This window comes from Thalassophryne amazonica, chromosome 9, assembly GCF_902500255.1.
Source record: "Thalassophryne amazonica chromosome 9, fThaAma1.1, whole genome shotgun sequence".
NCBI lineage: Eukaryota > Metazoa > Chordata > Actinopteri > Batrachoidiformes > Batrachoididae > Thalassophryne > Thalassophryne amazonica.
In genome coordinates this window covers 16,202,159-16,224,304 of record NC_047111.1, presented here as the reverse complement: position 1 = coordinate 16,224,304, position 22,146 = coordinate 16,202,159, and the positions used below count along the sequence as shown (strand labels likewise).

Below are 22,146 nucleotides of genomic sequence, written 5' to 3'. Positions count from 1 at the left end.
CCCGGATGTAGGTCTCCATTGATTCTCGTTCCGGACATGAGAGGTTGTACAGCCTGCTGGACGGGTACTTAGCGCCCGGGATCAAATCGATGGCGCAATCGTACGGTCGGTGCGGGGGAAGAGTGAGTGCCAGATCTTTGCTGAAGACGTCAGCAAGATCATGGTACTCCTCCGGCACCGCCGTCAGATTGGGGGGGACTTTGACCTCCTCATTAGCTGTCACACCAGGTGGAACCGAGGATCCTAAACATTCCCGGTGGCAGGTTTCGCTCCACTGCGTCACAACCCCAGACGGCCAATCAATCCGGGGATTGTGCTTCACCATCCATGGAAACCCTAAAATCACTCGGGAGGTAGAAGGTGTTACATAAAACACGATCTCCTCCCTGTGATTCCCAGACATAACCAATGTCACGGGCTGTGTCTGGTGTGTGATTAATGGAAGAAGGGTGCCATCTAGTGCCCGTACCTTCAAAGGTGAAGGCAGAGCCACCAGAGGGAGCCCTACTTCCTTTGCCCATCTGCTGTCCAGCAGATTCCCTTCCGACCCCGTGTCTACTAGTGCTGGGGCGTGAAGGGTTAAATCCTCACTTAGGATCGTGACTGGGATTTGTGCAGATTTACGGGGTTTCCCCATGTGGGTATTGTGACCCACCCTTAGCCCAGTCTCTAAGGACGGGTGCTGCTGATTTGACCGTTTGGGGCAGTTTCTCTGTGTGTGCTCAGTTGAGCTGCAGAGAAAACACTCCCCACGGACCAGCCTCCTCTGTCTCTGAACTGATCGCCTTTTGGCACTGCTCGTCTCCATAGCAATGGCAGCAGGGGGAGCTGTCGTCAGGTGGAGTGCCCTGGCTATGGAGCGTGGGGAAGACGGCTCCCTTTCGGACCCGGGAGGAAGAGGGGCGGCTTGTGCCTGACCACGCCCTTCGTCTCGCTCTCGTCGGTGTTCTGTTAATCGGTTGTCCAACCGTATAACCAGGTCGATAAGCCCGTCTAAATCCCGTGGCTCGTCCTTCGCCACCAGGTGCTCCTTAAGGACCAGAGACAGTCCGTTTACAAAGGCGGCATGGAGCACAACAGCATTCCAGCCGGCTCGCGCTGCCGCGATGCGGAAGTCGACTGCATACTTAGCTGCGCTTCGGCACCCCTGTCTTATCGACAGCAGCACGCTTGAAGCGGTCTCGCCTCTATGAGGGTGGTCGAACACGTGTCTGAACTCCCTCACAAACCCAGCGTATGACGTTAGGAGCCGTGAATTCTGCTCCCAGAGCGCCGTAGCCCAGGCGCGTGCCTCTCCTCGAAGCAAATTTATAACGTAAGCCACCCGGCTAGCGTCTGACGCGTACATGACGGGACGCTGTGAAAAGATGAACGAGCACTGCATTAAGAAGTCCGCGCACGTCTCAACACAGCCTCCGTACGGCTCCGGAGGGCTTATGTATGCTTCAGGGGACGGTGGGGGGGTTCGTTGAATGACCAACGGAATGTCTGTTTCAGGCCTCCGGTCAGCAGGGGGAGGTGCTGCAGCAGCGCGCTGAGCCTGCGCTTCCACCCGGGCCGTGAGAGCCTCCATCCTCCGATTCCGCTCGGTGACTAAGTCCAACCGAGCAGTGAAAGCGGTTAAGATTTGCTGCAGCTCACCTAACATGCCTCCTGCTGACGCCTGTTCACCTCGCTCTTCCATTGGCTGTTCAAGCGATGGTTGATGCCCCTCGGGATCCATGACGCTGGCCGAGAAATCCTGTTGGGAAGGTGTCGTGACACGGACCCACAACAGGGGGCGTTAATGAACGGACAATGGATAAGCCAAAAGTAACAATTTAATGTTGTAAATCACACAACGAAATACAGACAATAACAATAATGTGGATTGTCAATTATACAGAAGGTGACGTGTGGGCAGGCTCGAAGATAGAAGATGTCTGGCGAGAGAAGAGCCGGATCCCACACAGCTTCCACCACCAACGGATCTGAAGAACACCGGAGCAGCCAAGCCCTGCGCCCCAGGTGGCCACTGTCTTCAGCAGTCAGACCCGGTACTGCTGGCAGAAAACAGAAACAGTTAATGGTGGGTGTGTGAATACACACCCAGCAATCGTGTAAAGCTTAGTTCCTCCGGGAGGGAGAACCTCCACCTCCACCAGTCACACTATCCGCCAATCCAGTTACAGACTGAGTCCACAGGATACACGGCTGCACACAGAACAATGTTCAAACACTCAGAAAACCACAGCAGAGAAAGTTTACCTGGAACGGTAGCTGATTTCTTGGCGAGGAGGTGGAGTTGCAGTCCGGCTTATATGGTGATGAGTTGAACGAGTGACAGCTGGTGCTGATAAGTGACAGCTGTCACTCCCAGCGGCTCCGACGCCCTCTCGTGCTTGAAGCCCGCACTCCAAGCAGGGCGCCATCTGGTGGTAGTGGGCCAGCAGTACCTCCTCTTCAGCGGCCCACACAACACCTGTTTCTTGACAAGATTAATTGAGCGTCTATGGACCCTTTTCACCAAATTACCTGGAATTAACATGGCGACCAGCCTCCTTGCTGGGATACGGCTCAGTGCGACTGCGGCCTCTAGTTCTCATTTATAACCTCTCTGGATTACACCAAGGATCAGCTCTAAGTCCTTTCGTGTTTGCAATGGTGATGGACAGGTTGACTGATGAGATGAAACAGGAGTCTCCATGGAGTATGATGTTTTCAGATGACGTGGAGATATGCTCTGGACAGCAAGGGAATGAAAGTCAGTATGAGCAAGACTGAGTACATGTGTGTGAATGAGAGGGAGCCCAGTGGAACAGTGCAGTTACAAGGACCAGAAGTGGTGAAAGTAGATGAGTTTAAATACTTGGGGTCAACTGTCCAAAGTAATGGAGAGTGTGGTAGAGAAGTGAAGAAGAGAGTGCAGGCAAGGTGGAGTGGGTGGAGAAAGGTGATAGGAGGGATTTGTGACTGAAGATTATCAGCAAGAGTGAAGGGGAAACTTTACAAGACAGTTGTGAGAGACGGTGGCACTAAGAAAAAGACAGGCGACAGAGCTGAAGATGTATTTCTCTTTGGGAGTAACAATGGACAGGATGAGGAATGAACATATCAGAGGGACAGCTCAGGTTCTGCTGCAGCAGATCAGTGGTTACTTTGGAGAGGTGGGGATGGACCAGTTGTCTGTCTGGGTGGTTGCTTGCCATGCAGGACCCAAAGTGGTTCTGTAGCGTGGTGGATATGCGTATGTGTGGAACCAGCATATGTTCCTCGATGTGACCTAACTGGGATTTTCTCTGTTGTTGAGGAAAAACAAGTGATCTGTAAATATTTTGGCCTCTGGGAAACTTTTCCAATTTTTATGACTTTTTTTTTTTAACCCTTTTTAATTCCAGAAAGTTCCTAGTTAACTTTTAATTAAAACTTAAACATAAACACGTTCATGTTTTGAGCTCCAGTTTGTTTCACGCTGAGTTTTCTTCACTTCAGAAAATGTTCACGGTTTCCAACGGCTCTCGTGGTCTCTTTATTTTTCTTTCTTTCTTTTTTAGTGTTCTCATGCTTGATGAAACGAGCACACTGAAGATGTCAGTGTTGTTCAGAGTTTTGCATAATGCAGGTTTGTGGAAGTTCAAATTTTCTTCACCAGGAGGAGCATCATCTGGCCTGTGTGCCTCATTAACCCCCTCAGATCCCCACAGAGACGGGAAATAAGACCACAAGGAGGGCTGGAGGCATGGAGCGCTGCCACCCCTACCTGTGTGCGGATATAGGGGGTAACTGGGGCAAATGTGATCAGCCAAAAACCCAGAAGTACAGATCTACACCCCAAGAAGATGAGAGGATTCCAAACATCTGATCAGAAGGTTCTGGGTTTATCTGTTTGATCCTGTTAGAAGTAAAGACAAACATGTTAAAACACTTTTAAAAGGATTTTTTTTCTGTGCCTGTTACTTTAAACAGCAAGGAGCTGCTGCTGGCCACGCCCCCTCTTCTCTTGGACACACTGTCTTTCACAGTAAGACACGACAGAGGACACAAACAGTTACACATCCTTCAGCTTTACATCTGAACACAAACAAAATTAGAACAAGTATGTTTTAGCTCCTCAAACATCCTCCTCTCGTCACTCTCCCCCTCCACTCATCCTCATCTCCCCCCTCCTCTCCTCCTCTCCTCACGCTACCCCTCCACTCGTCCTCATCTCCCCCTCCTCTCCTCACTTTCCCCATCCACGCGTCCTCCTCTCCCAGTCCTCTCCCCCTCCTCTCATCTCCTCTCCTCTCCTCACTTTCCCCCTCCACTTGTCCTCCTCTCCCCCTCCTCTCCTCTCCTCACTCTCCCCCTCCACTCGTCCTCATCTCCCCCTCCTCTCCTCACTTTCCCCATCCACTCGTCCTCCTCCACTTGTCCTCCTCTCCCTGTCCTCTCCCCCCTTCTCTCCTCATTCTCCCCCTGCACTTCTCCTCCTCTCCCCTCCTCTGCTCACTCTCCCCCTCCACTCGTCCTCCTCTCCCCACTCCTCTCCTCACTCTCCTCCTCACCCTGCACTCCTCCTGCCCCCTCCCTCCAGCGCCCCCTCTGTTCACTCCAGCTCCTGCAGTGTCGGCGTGAGCGTCTTTCCTCTAGGGGCCATTAATGTGCATCATCGTGCACTCTGCCCCCACTGGATCAGGCGAGTCAGCGGATTTACTCGGAGAGAAGTAGAAGAAGAAGAAGAGGGAGCTTAAAGATTCAAGGACGCTTCATTATCACCGGCAGGATGCAGAGACTCTGCAGGCAGAGGACGCGGGGACTGGAACCACAGCTCAATAAGAACACGTCTGATTCTGTCACTTGGCTGCAGAGACCAGCTGCAAAATGTCAACAGCAGAGCTCGAACAGTCACGGATCCGCCTCTAAATCTGTCTCAGAAAATACAAACCTGGTGTCCAAACTCTGTGATTAAATACGAGACCAAATACTGCAAAAGTCACATTTTGCAGCACAAACTGCTTTGATACTGTGGACGAGTTTCCACCCTCCATTACCACCACCTCCTTCAGCAGTGACTTGGACCTCAGTAAAAGTTAGCATTCTAATGAGTGCACATCTAGTTTGATTAATTACTGTATTTTCCAAAGTATAAGTCGCACCTGAGAAAAAAAAAGAAGAGAGGAAAACTATACAACTCACATCAGAAGACAAGTCCCACCTTCTCACTATATGAGTAACCCTCTTTATAACCTAGTGTTTCCTGGGGGGGTGGGGGGGTGGAGGGGAGCACATTAACAATGGACGCAATTCCTCCACACGTCTGTCTCAATGTGCCGAAAAAGTGCTGATGTCCACATGTTTTCACAATTCCTGTGCTAGTCAGACGACGTCCCGAATAAAACACAGCGTCCAGTTTGGAAATGAACGGCACATTCCACTGTTACAGGAGTTTTTGTCATGAAAAGAGGAGCAGAGGCTTCGCGCGTCGCGACGGTGTCGCATGGCACACAGCAACGCTGTAATGAAGCCTCACGGGACATGTTCTGGCATGTCCAGGCACATCCACAATTTCTCGGATAATCACTCGATGGAAAAACCACCGACAGCTGTCTGAACGCCATCTCAAAGCCGTCCTGTGAGAACAAAACGGAGGTGTTCCTTTGTCTCGCTCCATCAGCAAATCGGTCGTGACGAGCGAAGCCTCCGCTCGGCTTTCCATGACAAAATCTCTTGTTAAAAGTGAAATCTGCCGGAAAATGGTTGATGTCCAGCTCTTGTGATAACCAGAGAAAGTGCACACGACGGTCTCGGATCCACAGAGCCATCCGTTTAGAAATGATCCGGTGGTTTGTGGCTCTCGATGGCAGCACAGAGCGTGGCGCGCCGAGCATTCTTAAAGCCGTCCTTAAAGCCGTCCTTAAAGCTGTAGTAACAGTCCTTATTCTCTGTGAAGCCCATAAAATTTTCACCGAAAGCCAGATAAATTTTTCGAATGGTTTCCAGCTGCCAGTCTCTAACAGTTTCTGAAAAAATTCTGATGGAAAAAAAGCCCAAATCATTCCGCCATTTCCTGACAATGAAAATCCGCCGAGGGGGTGGACCACTCCTCACTCAAAGCCTGCTCACAGGCGAATGACGCAACCGACTGGCGTGGAAAAACACGCATGTGCACGAGGGTTCAAGCTTGTCTGATGCAATCACACGTGATTCAAATCCATATGGTTTTTGAAAAAATAATAAGGTCGGATACTTTTCTAATAGACCTCGTAGCATATATACATACGAGGTCTATTAGAAAAGAAACCAACCTTTTTATTTTTTCAAAAACTATATGCGTGAGTTTTTTCACGCCTGTCGGTTGCGTCATTCACCTGTGGGCAGGCGCCAGTCTCTCAGGAAGAAGTCAGACAAAGGAATTTCGACGAGGGGGGTGGACCAGTGCTCACTCAAAGCCTGCCCACAGCTGAATGACGCAACCGACAGACGTGAAAAAATTCACGCATGCGCACGAGGGTTCAAGCTTGTCTGACGTAATCGCACGTGATTCAAATCCATATAGTTTGTAAAAAAATAAAAAGGTCGGTTTCTTTTCTAATAGACCTCATATATAACATATAGCCTACCATAAATGTAAAAATAACTTCAATATACTCTCCTTAATACTACAACTCCAGTTCCAATGAAGTTGGGACGTTGTGTAAAATGTAAATAAAACCAGAATGCAATGATTTTCAAATCCTCTTCAACCTATATTCAACTGAATACACCACAAAGACAAGATATTTAATGTTCAAACTGATAAACTTTATTGTTTTTGTACAAATATTTGCTCATTTTGAAATAGATGCCTGCAACACGTTTTAAAAAAATTGAGACAGTGGCAACAAAAGACTGTGAAAGTTGATGAATGCTCAAAGAACACCTGTTTGGAACATTCCACAGGTGAACAGGTTCATTGGAAAACAGATGAGTGTCATGATTGGGTATAAAAGGAGCATCCCTAAAAGGCTCAGCCATTCACAAGCAAAGATGGGGTGAGGATCACCACTTTGTGAACAACTGTGTGAAAAAAAAAAAATAGTCCAACAGTTTAAGAACAATGTTTCTCAACATTCAATTGCAAGGAATTTAGGGGTTCCATCATCTATAGTCCATAATATAATCAGAAGATTCAGAGAATCTGGAGAACTTTCTACACGTAAGGTCGAAAACCAACACTGAATGCCTGTGACCTTTGATCCCTCAGGCGGCACTGCATTAAAAACCAACATCATTGTGTAAAGGATCTTACCGGGTGAGCTCAGGAACACTTCAGGAAACCATTGTCAGTAAACACAATTTGTCGCTACATCTACAAGTGCAAGTTAAAACTCTACCATGCAAAGTGAAAGCCAAACATCAACAACATCCAGAAACACCGCCGCCTTCTCTGGGCCCGAGCTCATTTGAAATGGACAGACGCAAAGTGGAAAAGTGTGCTGTGGTCTGATGAGTCCACATTTCAAAATGTTTTTGGAAATCATGGAGGCCGTGTCCTCTGGACAAAAGAGGAAAAAGACCATCCAGATTATTACCAGCGCAAAGTTCAAAAGCTAGCATCTGTGATGGTGTGGGGGTGTGTTAGTGGCCATGGCATGGACAACTTACACATCTGTGATGGCACCATCAATGCTGAAAGGTACATCCAGGTTTTGGAGCAACACATGCTGCCATCCAAGCAACGTCTTTTTCAGGGACGTCCCTGCTTATTTCAGTAAGACAATGCCAAGCCACATTCTGCACGTGTTACAACAGCGTGGCTTCGTAGTAAAAGAGTGCGGGTACTAGACTGGCCTGCCTGCAGTCCAGACCTGTCGCCCATTGAAAATGTGTGGCACATTATGAAGCGCAAAATACAACAACGGAGACCCTGGACTGTTGAACAACTGAAGTCGTACATCAAGCAAGAATGGGAAAGAATTCCACCTACAAAGCTTCAACAATTAGTGTCCTCAGTTCCCAAATGCTTATTGAGTGTTGTTAGAAGGAAAGGTGATGTAACACAGTGATAAACATACCACTGTCCCAGCTTGTTTGAAATGTGTTGCAGACATCCATTTCAAAATCAGCAAATATTTGCACTAAAACAATAAAGTTTATCAGTTTGAACATTAAATATCTTGTCTTTGTGGTGTATTCAATTGAACATATGTTGAAGAGGATTTGAAAATCATTGTATTCTGTTTTTATTTACATTTTACACAACGTCCCAGCTTGATTGGAATTGGGATTGTAAGAGTAGGACTAATGGACCCAAGGACTAGTGGGAAGTTCCCAATATTTAGCCATTAGCTAGTTTAGCATCAACATGCTTTTGATGGGAAAAAGGTCTGTGTGGACGATGAGGGAACGTTTCCCCCTTCTTGACAAAATTAACTGGACACATAAATCCCTGCGTTAATACTAGCAGCAGATAAACACATCGTCGCTGTCCGTCGGTGTGAATATGTGAATGCTGACTAACGGAACACAATGGAACAAGCGGGAGGTGCAAACGTTTCTGAAGAATCATTTAACACAGAAAATAACCGTCAGCTGCTTCACAAGGCCAAGATGAGTCCTTTCTCCAACACCAGAAAAATTAATTTAGACTCACGGCTGCACACAGGAACTCAAGGCACCTGCAGCTGGGACCATAAGTATTTGGACCGTAAAACTCCCCATTTTTAACGCACACACACACACACACACACACACACATATATATATATATATATATATATATATATATATATATATATATATATATATATATATATATACGAGGTCTATTACAAAAGAAACCGACAGTTTTATTTTTTAAAAAACTATATGGATTTGAATCACGTGTAATTACATCAGCCATGCTTGAACCCTCGTGCGCATGCATGAGTTTTTTCACGCCTGTCGGTGATGTCATTCGCCTGTGAGCACGCTTTGTGGGAGGAGTGGTCCAGCCCCCTCGTCGGATTTTCATTGTCTGAGAAGTTGCTGAGAGACTGGCGCTGTGCTTGATCAAAATTTTTTCAAGAACTGTGAGGCACATCTGAGTGGAGACCATTCGAGAAATTCAGTTGGTTTTCGGTGTAAATTTTAACAGCTGATGAGAGATTTTGGATTGTTTCTATCGCTGTAAGGACTTCCCACGGAGCGGGACGTCACGCAGCGCTCCGAGGCGACGTCGTCATCCTGTTTCAAGCTGAAAACCTCCAAATTTAAGCCTCTGTTGACCCAGGACGTCATGAGAGAACAGAGAACTTTTCGAAAGTTCAAAAGCGATCAAATGAATTAATGTGATTATTAACCATCAGAAGACAAGGTAAAACCTCTTAAATCATTCTAACAAGGTAAAACATCTGAAATCATTCTAAATCAGTTTTAAGCAGAAACAAGGTGACACTCTGTGATGCTTTGAAATGACCGACGCGCAGTGAACGCATCAGCTAGCAGCTCATGTAGCCACAGCACTCTGATCGCTTCCTCTGTCTTTGATGAAATAATACTGAATTTATGTGGGAATGATTGTTGTTTAAAAGCTTCAGATATCTGTCGCTGAGACAGATGATGACTGGAGGCAGTTTGAAGCAGAAACGAGGTGATAATCTGATGATGCATGCGCAGTGAAGGCAGGGCGGACCGAATTTTAAGGGGGAACAATTTGTTTGCGACACCGGGAGACTGAGAGAGATCATGTAAACTGCCCCCCCCAACTCTGAGCTGCTGCAGAAACAGAGGACTTAATGGCTCACAACATCCAGCACTGATATATCAAAAATACGGGGACGGGATCCGCAGTATGTAGATAATACCACGATCTGATTATAGAGCCCAACATCAAACCACATCTAGTATGTTGTCCAATGCACATTTATTTGTCCATCACTTTGGAATTTAAAAGTGCTTATGGTAAGTAACAGCCCAGCCTGTGGGGTACACATGTGTGACACTGAGGTCCTGTTTGTTGTTGAACTTACCCCTGGGAAAGTGAGAATATGTTTCACATACAGAAAAATAAACTTTTTCTGTATGTGAAACATATAAGAAACTATACATTTTCTTATATGTTTTTCCCACTTCAAGAGGCATTTTTTTTTTTTTGACAGGTGTGATTTTAGTTTAAACATTTTAATCTGAAGTTGAAAAAGACTCTTAACCCAGAGTTTCCAACCCCGGTCCTCAGGAACATCTAAGTTGGTCATTTTTCACCTGAGAGCCCAAAACCTGACCTTGACCTCTGATCTTCACTAAGAACTAATATACTGTTCTCAAAATCAAGTGAGCAGAGTTATTTTGTGCCCACAGATGGAAACGGGACAGAAAACAATCTGTGCATGTGCCAGAGTGCATTGGTGTGATCATTTTAAGGGTTTATTCAAAACAAACATATCGTCAACTGAATAAATCCACTGTGGAAATTACAACAAAATAAAAAATACATTTGGTCAAACATTCTCAGTTGTGAATGTCTGAAACCATGTTTAAAATTATAAAAATAAATTTCTACATAATGTTGTTTTCTATTTCTTGGCCACGCCCATTTTGGGGGTACTGCCTAAATACTGAATGGATTCCACTCCGGGTGAATCAGTCCCATTAAAGTTCAGTGTCAGTCCGTTCATTTGTGTTTTTATTCATCCTGCTGATGAGTCAACACAGTAATATGCGTGAAAATAAAACCTTTTTAGTGGATAAGAACCCATTTTTCACCATCACTTCTCCTTTTTTGTATCTTCCCATTTACTCGCACTGTCCTCCTCACTGCTTCGCCACATTAATCTCCCATTAGCCCACCCCATCCTTTAACAGCAGCCATTAATAACCAGCATCCAAGAGCTCGACACGTCACGCCAAAAGGCCTGAACTGTATATTTTGCCACCATTCTGGAGAAGCATGGTCAGACAAAAGAGGGGCTCAGGCGGCCATTTAAAGGGCAGCGCCACAGAGCAGGACGGGGCCCGTGCACAAAGCCCACAGAGACACAGATAAGAGATTTAAAAGGGGCTAACTTGTAACACAGCTGCATTATTCGTGTGCACTCCCGCAGACACATCAGCCAGCGTTTTGGTCATCAAGGACAAACAGGAGGCGTGCAGCACGTCCAGAGCTGCATGCACAAGACCAGGCCGCTGTGAGTCAGAGCGACACGTGGAATATAAATGACTCTATGCAGATTAAGATGTTTGAACACAGAAGAAGGTAGCCCAGCATGTAGGAGGGCAAAGTAACCCTTTCCATGCCCCCGCACCACACTAACGGCAAAAACCGTCTGCAGGCGCCGAGTTCTAAAAGCAGCTCAGAAACAGGTTGGAAAATCCTCCACCGCTAAACTGAGTGGAACAAAGCCGTCTGGAATGTCCAACAAGATCTGGCTAGACTGACATTGAAATCTGACGTTACAGCAACATGGCGGCGCACACGGCGAGCAGTCAGCAGAATAAACTTTTCCTTCATTTTTATATGTATGTAATGTTTGATGGTGGATTTTATGCAGTAAAGGTATCAGAGCTAAGTTGCATATCTTGGTGTTAGAATCAGAATCAGAATAGCTTTTATTCACCAAGGATCTTAAGAATACAAGGAATTTGAACTGTACTCTCTCTGTACAAACATGTATAAGTATGCTGTATAAATACACTAAACACTAAATAATTCACAGTAAAACAAATGTGCAAATAAAAATATGATTACCCAGACAGCAAATAGATCCGGGCCGGATGTAGTCCAACATCTGGTACCAATCCTGAAAAGAGATCCGGTCCAGACAGTTTTTGCACCCTGGCCCAGATCTGGCACGGCTCCGCTTTACAGTTCTGGAACAGATCTGGACCAGATCTGAACTGGATCCGCAAAAGACCAACTGTTTACAGACCATATCTGGCACGGATCTGGGGAAGATGTGGACCGCATCACAGCACCGTGGCAGGAACAGGTTGTACAGGGGTAAGTTCCGTGGATCCGAGGAAACTGATTTGTATCTATAACACACAGATCAGTGTCCCTGGACTTATAAAACTTGATTGTCGTAAAGAAACAAACCGCTTTGCAATAAGCATTTATAAAAGCCTCAGTGACGATCACGATTACAGAGTACAGAGTTTACAACCGCTAATGGATAGTTTCTACCAAGTGCAGATAAAATTGCTTATCGTTATGCCCCATGTTCCTGCCACGGTGCTGTGATGCGGACCACATCTGTCCCAGATCCATGCCAGATATGGTCTGTAAACGGTTGGTGTTTTGCGGATCCAGTTCAGATCTGGTCCAGATCTTTTCCAGAACTGTAAAGCGGAGCCATGCCGGATCTGGGCCAGGGTGCAAAAACTGTCTGGACCGGATCTCTTTTCAGGATTGGTACCAGATGTTGGACTACATCCGGCCCGGATCTATTTGCTGTCTGGGTATCTTCTGGTTTTCTTTGGGACTGGGATAACAGTGGAGCGTCTGAAGCAGGACGGGACCTCGCACAGGTGCAGAGATCAGTACAGCAGTGGGGTTAAAAACATGTGACAATCCCTCTCCCAAGATGGAGAATGAAAATATCGCAGAAAGGAGCTCAGATGTCGTTAGCCATGAAAACATGTGTAAAGGATCTTACTGCGTGGGCTCAGGAACACTTCAGAAAACTATTGTCAGTTAACACAGTTCGTCGCTACATCTACAAGTGCAAGTTAAAACTCTACAATGCAAAGTGAAAGCCAAACATCAATAACATCCAGAAACGCCTCTGCCTTCTCTGGGCCCGAGCTCATTTGAAATGGACAGACGCAAAGTGGAAAAGTGTGCTGTGGTCTGACGAGTCCATATTTCAAATTGTTTTTGGAAATCATGGATGCTGTGTCCCCTGGACAAAAGAGGAAAAAGACCATCCAGATTATTACCAGTGCAAAGTTCAAAAGCCAGCATCTGTGATGGTATGGGGGTGTGTTAGTGCCCATGACATGGGCAACTTACACATCTGTGATGCACCATCAATGCTGAAAGGTACATACAGGTTTTCGAGCAACACATGATGCCATCCAAGCAACGTCTTTTTCAGGGACGTCCCTGCTTATTTCAGCAAGACAATGCCAAGCCACATTCTGCACGTGTTACAACAGCATGGCTTCATAGTAAAAGAGTGCTGGTACTAGACTGGCCTGCCTGCAGTCCAGACCTGTCGTCCATTGGAGACCCCAGACTATTGAACAACTGAAGTTGTACATCAAGCAAGAATTGGAAAGAATTCCACCTTCAAAGCTTCAACAATTAGTGTCCTCAGTTCCCAAACACTTATTGAGTGTTAGAAGGAAAGGTGATGTAACACAGTGGTAAACATACCACTGTCCCAGCTTTTTTGGAATGTTTTGCTGGCATCCGGCTCGTGGTTAACAGATGAAAATTTTAAACTTTCTCAATTCTCGACAATAACCTGGTGGCTTCATTATAACATGGAGGATTACCTACAACATGCAACTCATTTTTTATTCACAGTTTTTATAATATTTTATCTTTTTGGCATAAAACTGAAACATAAAGTAAAAGTTGAAATCAACAGCCGGCACGTCAGACGGTTCTGAACTCTACATGACACCAACATCTGTGCTTTTTGTACATGAGACAGTTATTAAAGGAAACACATGTTCACATTCTCCCACTAATTATCCTCATGCCTTCAATGATGACCTCCATCTCTCTTCTCTCCGTTCCGACGCCGCCACCTATTCATCAGCAACGTCTCTGCAGTTTTGATCCATGAGAAAAATGGCAGCAAACAGGAATAAAGATGCTGGGCAACACTAAAGGGGCTTTGATCTCGGATTCCCCACTGGCCCCAAGCGATCACAGCCATTGATTGGCTCCTGTAATTCTGCGCTGATTTGGGTTGGCCAATCAATGGGCTCCAGACTGGCTTCCTGTGGCGGCACAGCCATTATACAGAAGGAGAAAAGCTCAGAGTTTCTTCTGTTTACAGCCGGCGGGCAGCCGCAGCAGGACAGCTGCCGCTTCAGTCGTTTCCTGTCTCAGCATCTGTGCAGACCGCCGAACAAAAACCATTAACCACAGGCAGATGCCACACGCCACGCAGAGTGAAGCACAACCTGCTCTAGACTCAGCATCAAATCCCCATAAAACTCTGAGTCGGCCCTGTTTCTTCTTACGCTCAGGAGAAAACAAAAACTCTAGTCATGGTTTTACGCCGTGGATGGACCCGGTGTCACCGCCCGAACAGTCCCCCCCAAAATCGGTCTGCCTGCTTTCACTGCACGTGCATCATTTCTGAGCGATTCACAGATTATCGCCTCGTTTCTGCTTAAAACTGACTTTAGAATTATTTAAGAGGTTTTACTTTGTCATCTGATGGTTAATAATCACATTATTCCCTTTGATTGCTTTGGGTGTAGAGAGTCCATCTCAGACGAGCTGCTGTGGTCCCAAATGATGCATGTGCATTGGAGGCAGGGTGGACCTATTTTTAGGGTGGGTTCAGTCTGCAACACCAGGTCTGGAATGGATCCCATTACAGTTTGGATGTGGATGAAGTGTCTGTTTTCTGGGTGTTCTGGCTTTGCAGGTTAATCTGATTAAATTGCCCATGGGTGTAAATGGTTGCCCGTCTGTGTGCATTTGTCCTGTGGTGGATGGATCTGTTCCAAGTGAAACCCACATCTGGTCCAATGACTGTTTGAGGATATCAGCATCCTGCAGCTCTGGAAGGCACGGAGGTGTCTTGGTTTTTGACTGTAATTGATTGAGACTAAGATCCAAGATCTAAAGATCTCCTGCACTCAAACATCACAAGTGCGCCTGTGCACGGCCCAACAGGGACAATCAAGTCCTCAACCTTTGAGATCCAGGGACACCTGGGACCAGTGTGTGGAGTCCTGAGGTTGCTCGATGCAGGTTTTTAGTGATGCTGATATCTTTGCAGGAAGGTCCAAATGAAGGTCCAAGTATTTTGGCTCCTGGTGCTTCTTGTCTTACTGCACCACTGTGAGACTTCGACGCTAACCAGCGACCTAAGGCAAGAACTGTGTGGTCTCTGTGGAGGATCCTTGGGTATCACTGGAATGAGTTTGTATCAAATGAGTGGTTACCTGAGGAGGCTAAGTTGAGGAGTATCACAACTTATCACAACCTGTTGTGATAGTCCCCAACAGGGAGATACAGGACGGCATGGTGACTTAGTGGTTAGCACTGGTGCCTCACAGGAAAAAGGTTGTGGGATTGATTCCCGGCCTTTCTGTGTGGAGTTTGCATGTTCTCCTCGTGTCTGCGTGGGTTTCCTCCCACAATAAAAACATGCTAATTTAGGGTCTGCTCCTTTCTTTGCCCCTGACCAAGGCAGCATCTCTACATCTAGAGTAGATTGTGTCTAACTGTAATTAGGATGGGTTAAATGCAGAGGACAAGTTTCATTGTATGTATGTATATACAGTGGTGGGCACAGCTAACCAAAAAGTTAGCTTTGATAACCATTAATCCGCTAACTGAAAAGTTAAATTTTACGAGGTCTGTTAGAAAAGTAACGGGCCTTTTTATTTTTTGCAAAAACTATATGGATTTGAATCATGTGCGCTTGCATCAGCCAAGCTTGAACCTTCGTGCGCATGCATGAGTTTTTTCACACCTGTCGGTTGCGTCATTCGCCTGTGAGCAGGCTTTGAGTGAGCACTGTTCCACCCTCCTCGTCGGATTTTCATTGTCAGGAAAATGTCTGAATGATTGGAGCAGCGCTGCATCACATTTTTTCGGAAACTGTGAGAGACAGCCAGTTGGAAACCATTCGGAAAATTCAGATGGCTTTCGGTGAAGATTCTATGGGCGTCACAAGGATTAAGGAGGATTACAACCGGATTAAAGACGGCCCACAGCAGCGGAGGGCGCGCCGCACTCAGAACAGCCATCGAAAGGCTGAAATGACCAGATCATTTCCAAAGTGAAGGCTGTGTTGATCCGGGACGTCGTGTGACCCAGAGAAATTGCGGAAGAAGTGGGCATAGCCATTTTAGCACATTCCACTGTTAAAGGAGATTTTGTAATGAAAGACGTGCGGTGGAATTCACGCGTCGGGACGAAGCCGCAATGGCGGAGAACAAAAGCAAGTCCGTGTTGGAAGTCTCACGGGATATGTTGACATGCCCAGCTCTCCACAATTTCTCGGATACTCACTCTACTAAAAAGCCACCAAAAGCCGTCTGAATCTTCTGAATGGTGGAAGACATGTCCCGTGAAACTTCCAACACGGACTTGCTTTTGTTCTCCATCTTTGCGGCTTCGATCCGATGCGCGAATTCCGCCGCACATCTTTCATTACAAAATCTCCTTTAACAGTTTCTCTGGGTCACACGACGTGCCGGATCAACACAGCCTTCACTTTGGAAATGATCTGGTCATTTCAGCCTGTCGATGGCCGCTCGGAGCGCCCTCCACTGCTGTGGGCAGTCTTTAATCCGGTTGTAATGCTCCTTAATCCTTGTGACGCCCATTGAATCTTCACCGAAAGCCATCTGAATTTTCCGAATGGTTTCCACCTGGCTGTCTCTCACAGTTTCTGAAAAAATTTGATGCAGCGCTGCTCCAATCGTTCAGACATTTTCCTGACAATAAAAATCCGACGAGGGGGTGGACCAGTGCTCACTCAAAGCCTGCCCACAGGCGAATGACGCAACCGACAGGAGTGAAAAAACTCACGCATGCGCACGAAGGTTCAAGCTTGGCTGATGCAAGCACACATGATTCAAATGCATATAGTTTTTACAAAAAATAAAAAGGTCCGTTACTTTTCTAACAGATAGCTATATAGCTAAACTGATAAATCCCTAAAAAATTTAGTGGAAGTTACAGATAAAAGTTAAACCGATAACTTTCAGTATTAATTTCAGCACATTGGCACCTACCGACACAACAACGAGTCAGCGCTTCTGTCTCAGATTGGCCTTCTCTCAGCAAAAGAGATCTGGTGATCAGAGAGAAAGGACAGAGGGAGAAAACATAATTTCTCTTCACACCATACAGACCTGCTGGTCATTTCACTGGAGTCTTGCACAGGCAGACAGTTTTGACTTATGGTTATAATTTTAAACAAAATAATTCCGGACAAGTTATTGAAATTAACATCACGTCTGTTGTTTTACAAAGCAAAAATATCAGCTCTGTATTTTTTCCCTCCCTCCCTCTTCCTTTCTCACTGGTAGTCAGCTCTGCTCTGTCTGCAGAGAATAGAGCTCTACCATTTCTGTCTGTCTGTCTGCTACAAAATATGTAACAGACAGGCACTAAAATCTTTAATTTCAGACTTTATGAGTGTTTTTAACTGTTAAACGTTATTCACTATGCCTGCAAAAATATGTTAGTGGTCTAAAAGTTATCCGAACTAAATTTATTGGAAGCTAATTTTTCCACTAATGGTTTTCAAAGTTATCTGGAATGCTAATCTGCTAATGAAAACGTTAGCTTCGATAATTAGTAGGTAGCGGAACTGTGCCCACCACTGTGTATATATGTGCAATGACAATAAAGTTTCTGTTCTATTCTATTCTTGTGAGGAGCGTCAACATTGACATTTTGGACTTTTTGGGGCATTTTCTCTGTGCGTGATCCAGTGGACACGTGCCCGAGTACTGAGGACCCCAGCGGTTGGAGAAGGCTGAGGACACACCTGTGTTTCACCTGGCTATAGCAGATAGATGGTTAGTTTTGAGATGTGGGGATAAACCGGCTGTCTGCCCAGGTGGTTGTCATCCAGGACCCAAGGTGGTTCTATGGTGTCATGATACAGTCAAGCACCAGGACATGTTCCCAGATTTGAATCGACTACAAATCTCAAAAACAGTGTCCCAGCGTTGATATAAAAACATGAGCGGCGATGCTGAACGAGGCCTCGATACATCACAAGTGGATCTGAAACAAATCAAAAACCTTCCATTTGGTTTCCTGTTGAAACATTAAAACAAGAGACTGAATGAGGTTCTCATTTTTAAACATGCGTATTTACAGTCAACGCAGTGTCTGTATGCTCGTGCACGTACGTGCACAAAGGCATGTATTGTTTGTTCAGTTAAAGCAGCCGTCAAATGGGAATAAATTGAGGGTTTTCATAATTCAGGAAGTGTTAGTTTACAAATTTATAGATGAATGTTTTCAGCTTAATTTAGCTTACTGATTTCTCAAGCGGCACAGATGGAATATACGAAGCTGCTGTATTTTGTGGTGTTGGTTTTAGTCCCACCCCAGATAATCACAAACCGCCGCTTACTAATGTTGTATCCAACCAACCACAGTGGCCGCATGAGCGTGGCGTGGTGATGACGTAAGCAGCTGCTGTCCCCTTCAGCGCGCTCGGCTGCACTCAGATCAGATGTGAACCAGCAGACGCAGCTGTGCATGTAACCTACATCAGTGCACAATCGCTCAACCCAAATACACGACCGACCATTTCGGACAACCCCCCCCACCAATAAAAATTGGGATGACATCCATTATGATAACGTGAGAAATTTTCAATTTAAATTTATCATTTTGGCAACACTAAGTGATTAAACTGAACAATAAAAAAAAGCTATAAAATGACCCCAAAAACCCTCTAGTAACTAACTCAGGACCCCCCCCCACCCCCGAGTAGATATTTAACAGCAAACAATGTTGGACAGCAAACAGAACTTCAAATCATCCACGAAATTCTTAGACTGATGTTGACGCAATTTTGCTCAGACATTTTTTATTGTGTTTTTTATGCATCATTTGTAAATAATGACATTTATTATATATAAGCATTAAACTTTCTCACCATTTCGGAATGGAAATGGGGAGTCAATAACACCCAGGACCAGTATGAGTACAGAAATTTGAAACAATACCCAACCAACCCCACAAATACCCTTTAAAACTTTTCTTGAAAGGTGGTGGGGGGGGGGGTATAAAATGATAATCACGCATCTTAGAACAAATGGGAGTCCTGTAGTCTTCTGTGCTACCGTTTAAAAAAGGGGAAACAAACAAAAAGACAAGAACAAGCAAACATCAGCACGACGCAAAGTGAAAACCAAGTTTAGCTTCAAGGACGGGAACACGCCAGCATCAGCATCACAGCGCGGAAGAGCTAACTTTAGCTTTAAAGATGAGAACAAACTAACATCAGCACTGCAGACACAAGATTAGCCATCTGTAAGATTACAGGCAAGAAAACGACTACAACATCACAGATGGAGAGGCAGAGCTAACTTTAGCTTCAGGAAGCATCAGCACTGTTAGCCTCAAAGACAAAAAGCACCAGCTAACATCAGAGAAGGACAGCGAATGAGCTAATGTTGAGTTCAAGGACAAAATAAGATAATATTAACATACATACAACTTCAACTGCTTCGCAGAGGAAACAGCTCCAGCAGGGGACCTCAAACTTCCCTTTCCTGGGCCACAGTGACCACCTCTGACTGGGGGATCCTGAGGCATTCCCAGGCCAGTGTGGAGATATAATTTCTCAACCTAGTCCTGGGTCTTCCCTGGGGTCTCCTCTCAGCTGTACGTGCCTGGAACACCTCCCTAGGGAGGCCCCCAGGAGGCATCCTTACCAGATGCCGAACCACCTCAGCTGGCTCCTTTCAATGCGAAGGAGCAGCGAGCTCCCCACGGATGACTGAACTTCTCACCCTATCTCTAAGGGAGACACCAGCCACCCTCCTAAGGAAGCCCATTTCGGCCGATTGTACCCGCGATCTAGTTCTTTCGATCGTGACCCAACACTCATGACCATAGGTGAGAGTAGGAACGAAGACTGACCAGTAGATTGAGAGCTTCGCCTTTTGGCTCAGCTCCTTTTCATCACAACAGTAGAGTGAATGCAACACCGCCCCTGCTAAGGCAATTTTTCCAGCCAATCTCATGCTCCATTGTCCCATCACTTGTGAACAAGACCCTGAGGTACTTGAACTCCTTCACTTGGAGCAAGGCCTCATTCCCACCTGGAGTACGCAATCCATCGGTTTCCTGCTGAGAACCATGGCCTCAAATTTAGAGGTGCTGATCCTCATCCCAGCCACGCCATGAAGCCAAGACTGATAAAGCCAACAGGACCACATCATCTGCAAAAAGCAGAGATGAGACCCTGACCCCACTAAACTGAAAGCCCTCCTCTCCCAGATGAAGCCTCCTGTCCATGAATATCACAAACAGGATTGGTGACAAGGCGCAGCCCTGCCGGAGGCCAACCTCCACCAGAAATGAGTCTGACTTACTGCCGAGCCCCTGAACACAGCTCTCGCTTTGTGAGTACAGAGATTGGATGGCCCTGAGAAGGGACCCCCTCACTCCATACTCCCACAGCACCTCCCACAGTATCTCCCGGTGGCGGGGTACTCGATCATACACCTTCTCCAAGTCCACAAAACACATGTAGACTGAGTGGGCATACTCTCAGTCACCCTCCAGGATCCTTGTGAGAGTGAAGAGCTGGTCGGGTTGTTCCACAACCAGGACTGAACCCGCATTGTTCCTCTTCAATGAGAGGTTTGACTATCGGCCGAACCCTCCTTTCCAGCACCCTGGAGTAGACTTTACCAGGGAGGCTGAGTAGTGTGATGCCCCTGTAGTTGGCACACACTCTCTGGTCTCCTTTTTAAATATGGGGACCACCACCCCAGTTTGCCACTCTTTAGGCACTGTCCCAGACCTCAACACAATGTTGAAGAGATGTCCCATCCAAGACAATCCCTCAACACCCAATGCCTTCAGCATTTCTGGATGGATCTCATCAACCCCAAGGGCCTTGCCACTGTGAAGTTGTTTGACTACCTCAGTGACTTCCACCAGGGAAACTGATGATGATCCCCATCAGTTTCAATCTCTGCCTCTACTGCAGAGGGTTCACCTAATATTAACGTTGACTTCTGACAGAATAAGCCATCACCGAGAACATTAAGTTATTACAGAAGGACACAATCAGAGATCTTTATAGAATCCGTTCATTCACTCATATCAAACTTCAGTGTCCACAGACAGACACAGTATGAAGTCATGTGATCGACTTACAGGCATTGGTGACTGCGAAGCTGTTGGCTGTCTCAATGTTGTCCACGTGAGGCACCAGATTGAACGGGGCTTCTGAGGCGTTGGGGCTGGTGTTGTGCAGGAAGATCGCCAGACGAAAGGCCGTGTACTCCTGATCAGTGTTTCTGATGAACAGACCGCCTGAGGGGGGGGAACAGATCAGAATAATATCAGGGCCAAAAACCTCTGAACCTTGAATCCAATTTAACCAGATCATCCACATTCTGTCTTAATTTGCATAATGCAGGTATTCATCACCAACACCCATTTTACAGCAATTACTTTTACAAATACTACAACTAGTTTAGAACCATTTTTTTTCCCATGACAAGTGTTCTTATTACCTTTTCCTCATTTTCACCATTACAACTTTATTCTTCAAAATTTTATTCAGTATTATGGCTTCATGTTGATTTTTTTTTTTTGTGAGAAAAACCCAAAAACAAAGCAAAAAACAAACAAACAAAAAACAAAAAAAAAAATACAATGTATTAAATTCTTACTTCATTCTTGAAATAGCACACCTTCTTTTTCTACAAGTATGATGAATTTACTCTTGGAGTCATGGTGCATTTTAGTTCCAAAACACAAGTATTTCATAATGCAGCTTTTTTCTACAAGTATGACAACTTTAGTCTTGTACTGATATACTTTTTTTTTTTTTTACCAAAACATGATTATTTCATAAAATTCTTAGCTTATTGTTGTAATAATAGCCTTTTTCCCAAGCATTATGACTTCACTCTTGAAGTTATACAATTTCTTACACAAAACAGTTCTGTTCTGTCTGAGTTATTCTCATTAGTTACTTCATCCAAACCATCAACATGTTTATTAGACCCCATTCCTACCAGGCTGCTCAAGGAAGCCCTACCATTATTTAATGCTTCGATCTTAAATATGATCAATCTATCTTTGTTAGTTGGCTATGTACCACAGGCTTTTAAGGTGGCAGTAATTAAACCATTACTTAAAAAGCCATCACTTGACCCAGCTATCTTAGCTAATTATAGGCCAATCTCCAACCTTCCTTTTCTCTCAAAAATTCTTGAAAGGGTAGTTGTAAAACAGCTAACTGATCATCTGCAGAGGAATGGTCTATTTGAAGAGTTTCAGTCAGGTTTTAGAATTCATCATAGTACAGAAAC

General features: G+C 45.5%; 1 protein-coding gene across 4 annotated transcripts in view; it reads right to left on the bottom strand.

Moving 5' to 3' along the window:
- The window catches only part of gria4b (glutamate receptor, ionotropic, AMPA 4b), a 263,186-nt gene that overhangs the window by 217,538 nt on the left and 23,502 nt on the right, over positions 1-22,146 (bottom strand). For all 4 annotated transcript variants that reach the window (XM_034177668.1, XM_034177666.1, XM_034177669.1 and 1 more), the window contains exon 2: positions 20,981-21,139. In XM_034177668.1, coding sequence (XP_034033559.1) covers positions 20,981-21,139 — 159 coding nt within the window. The remainder of the gene's footprint in view (positions 1-20,980; positions 21,140-22,146) is intronic.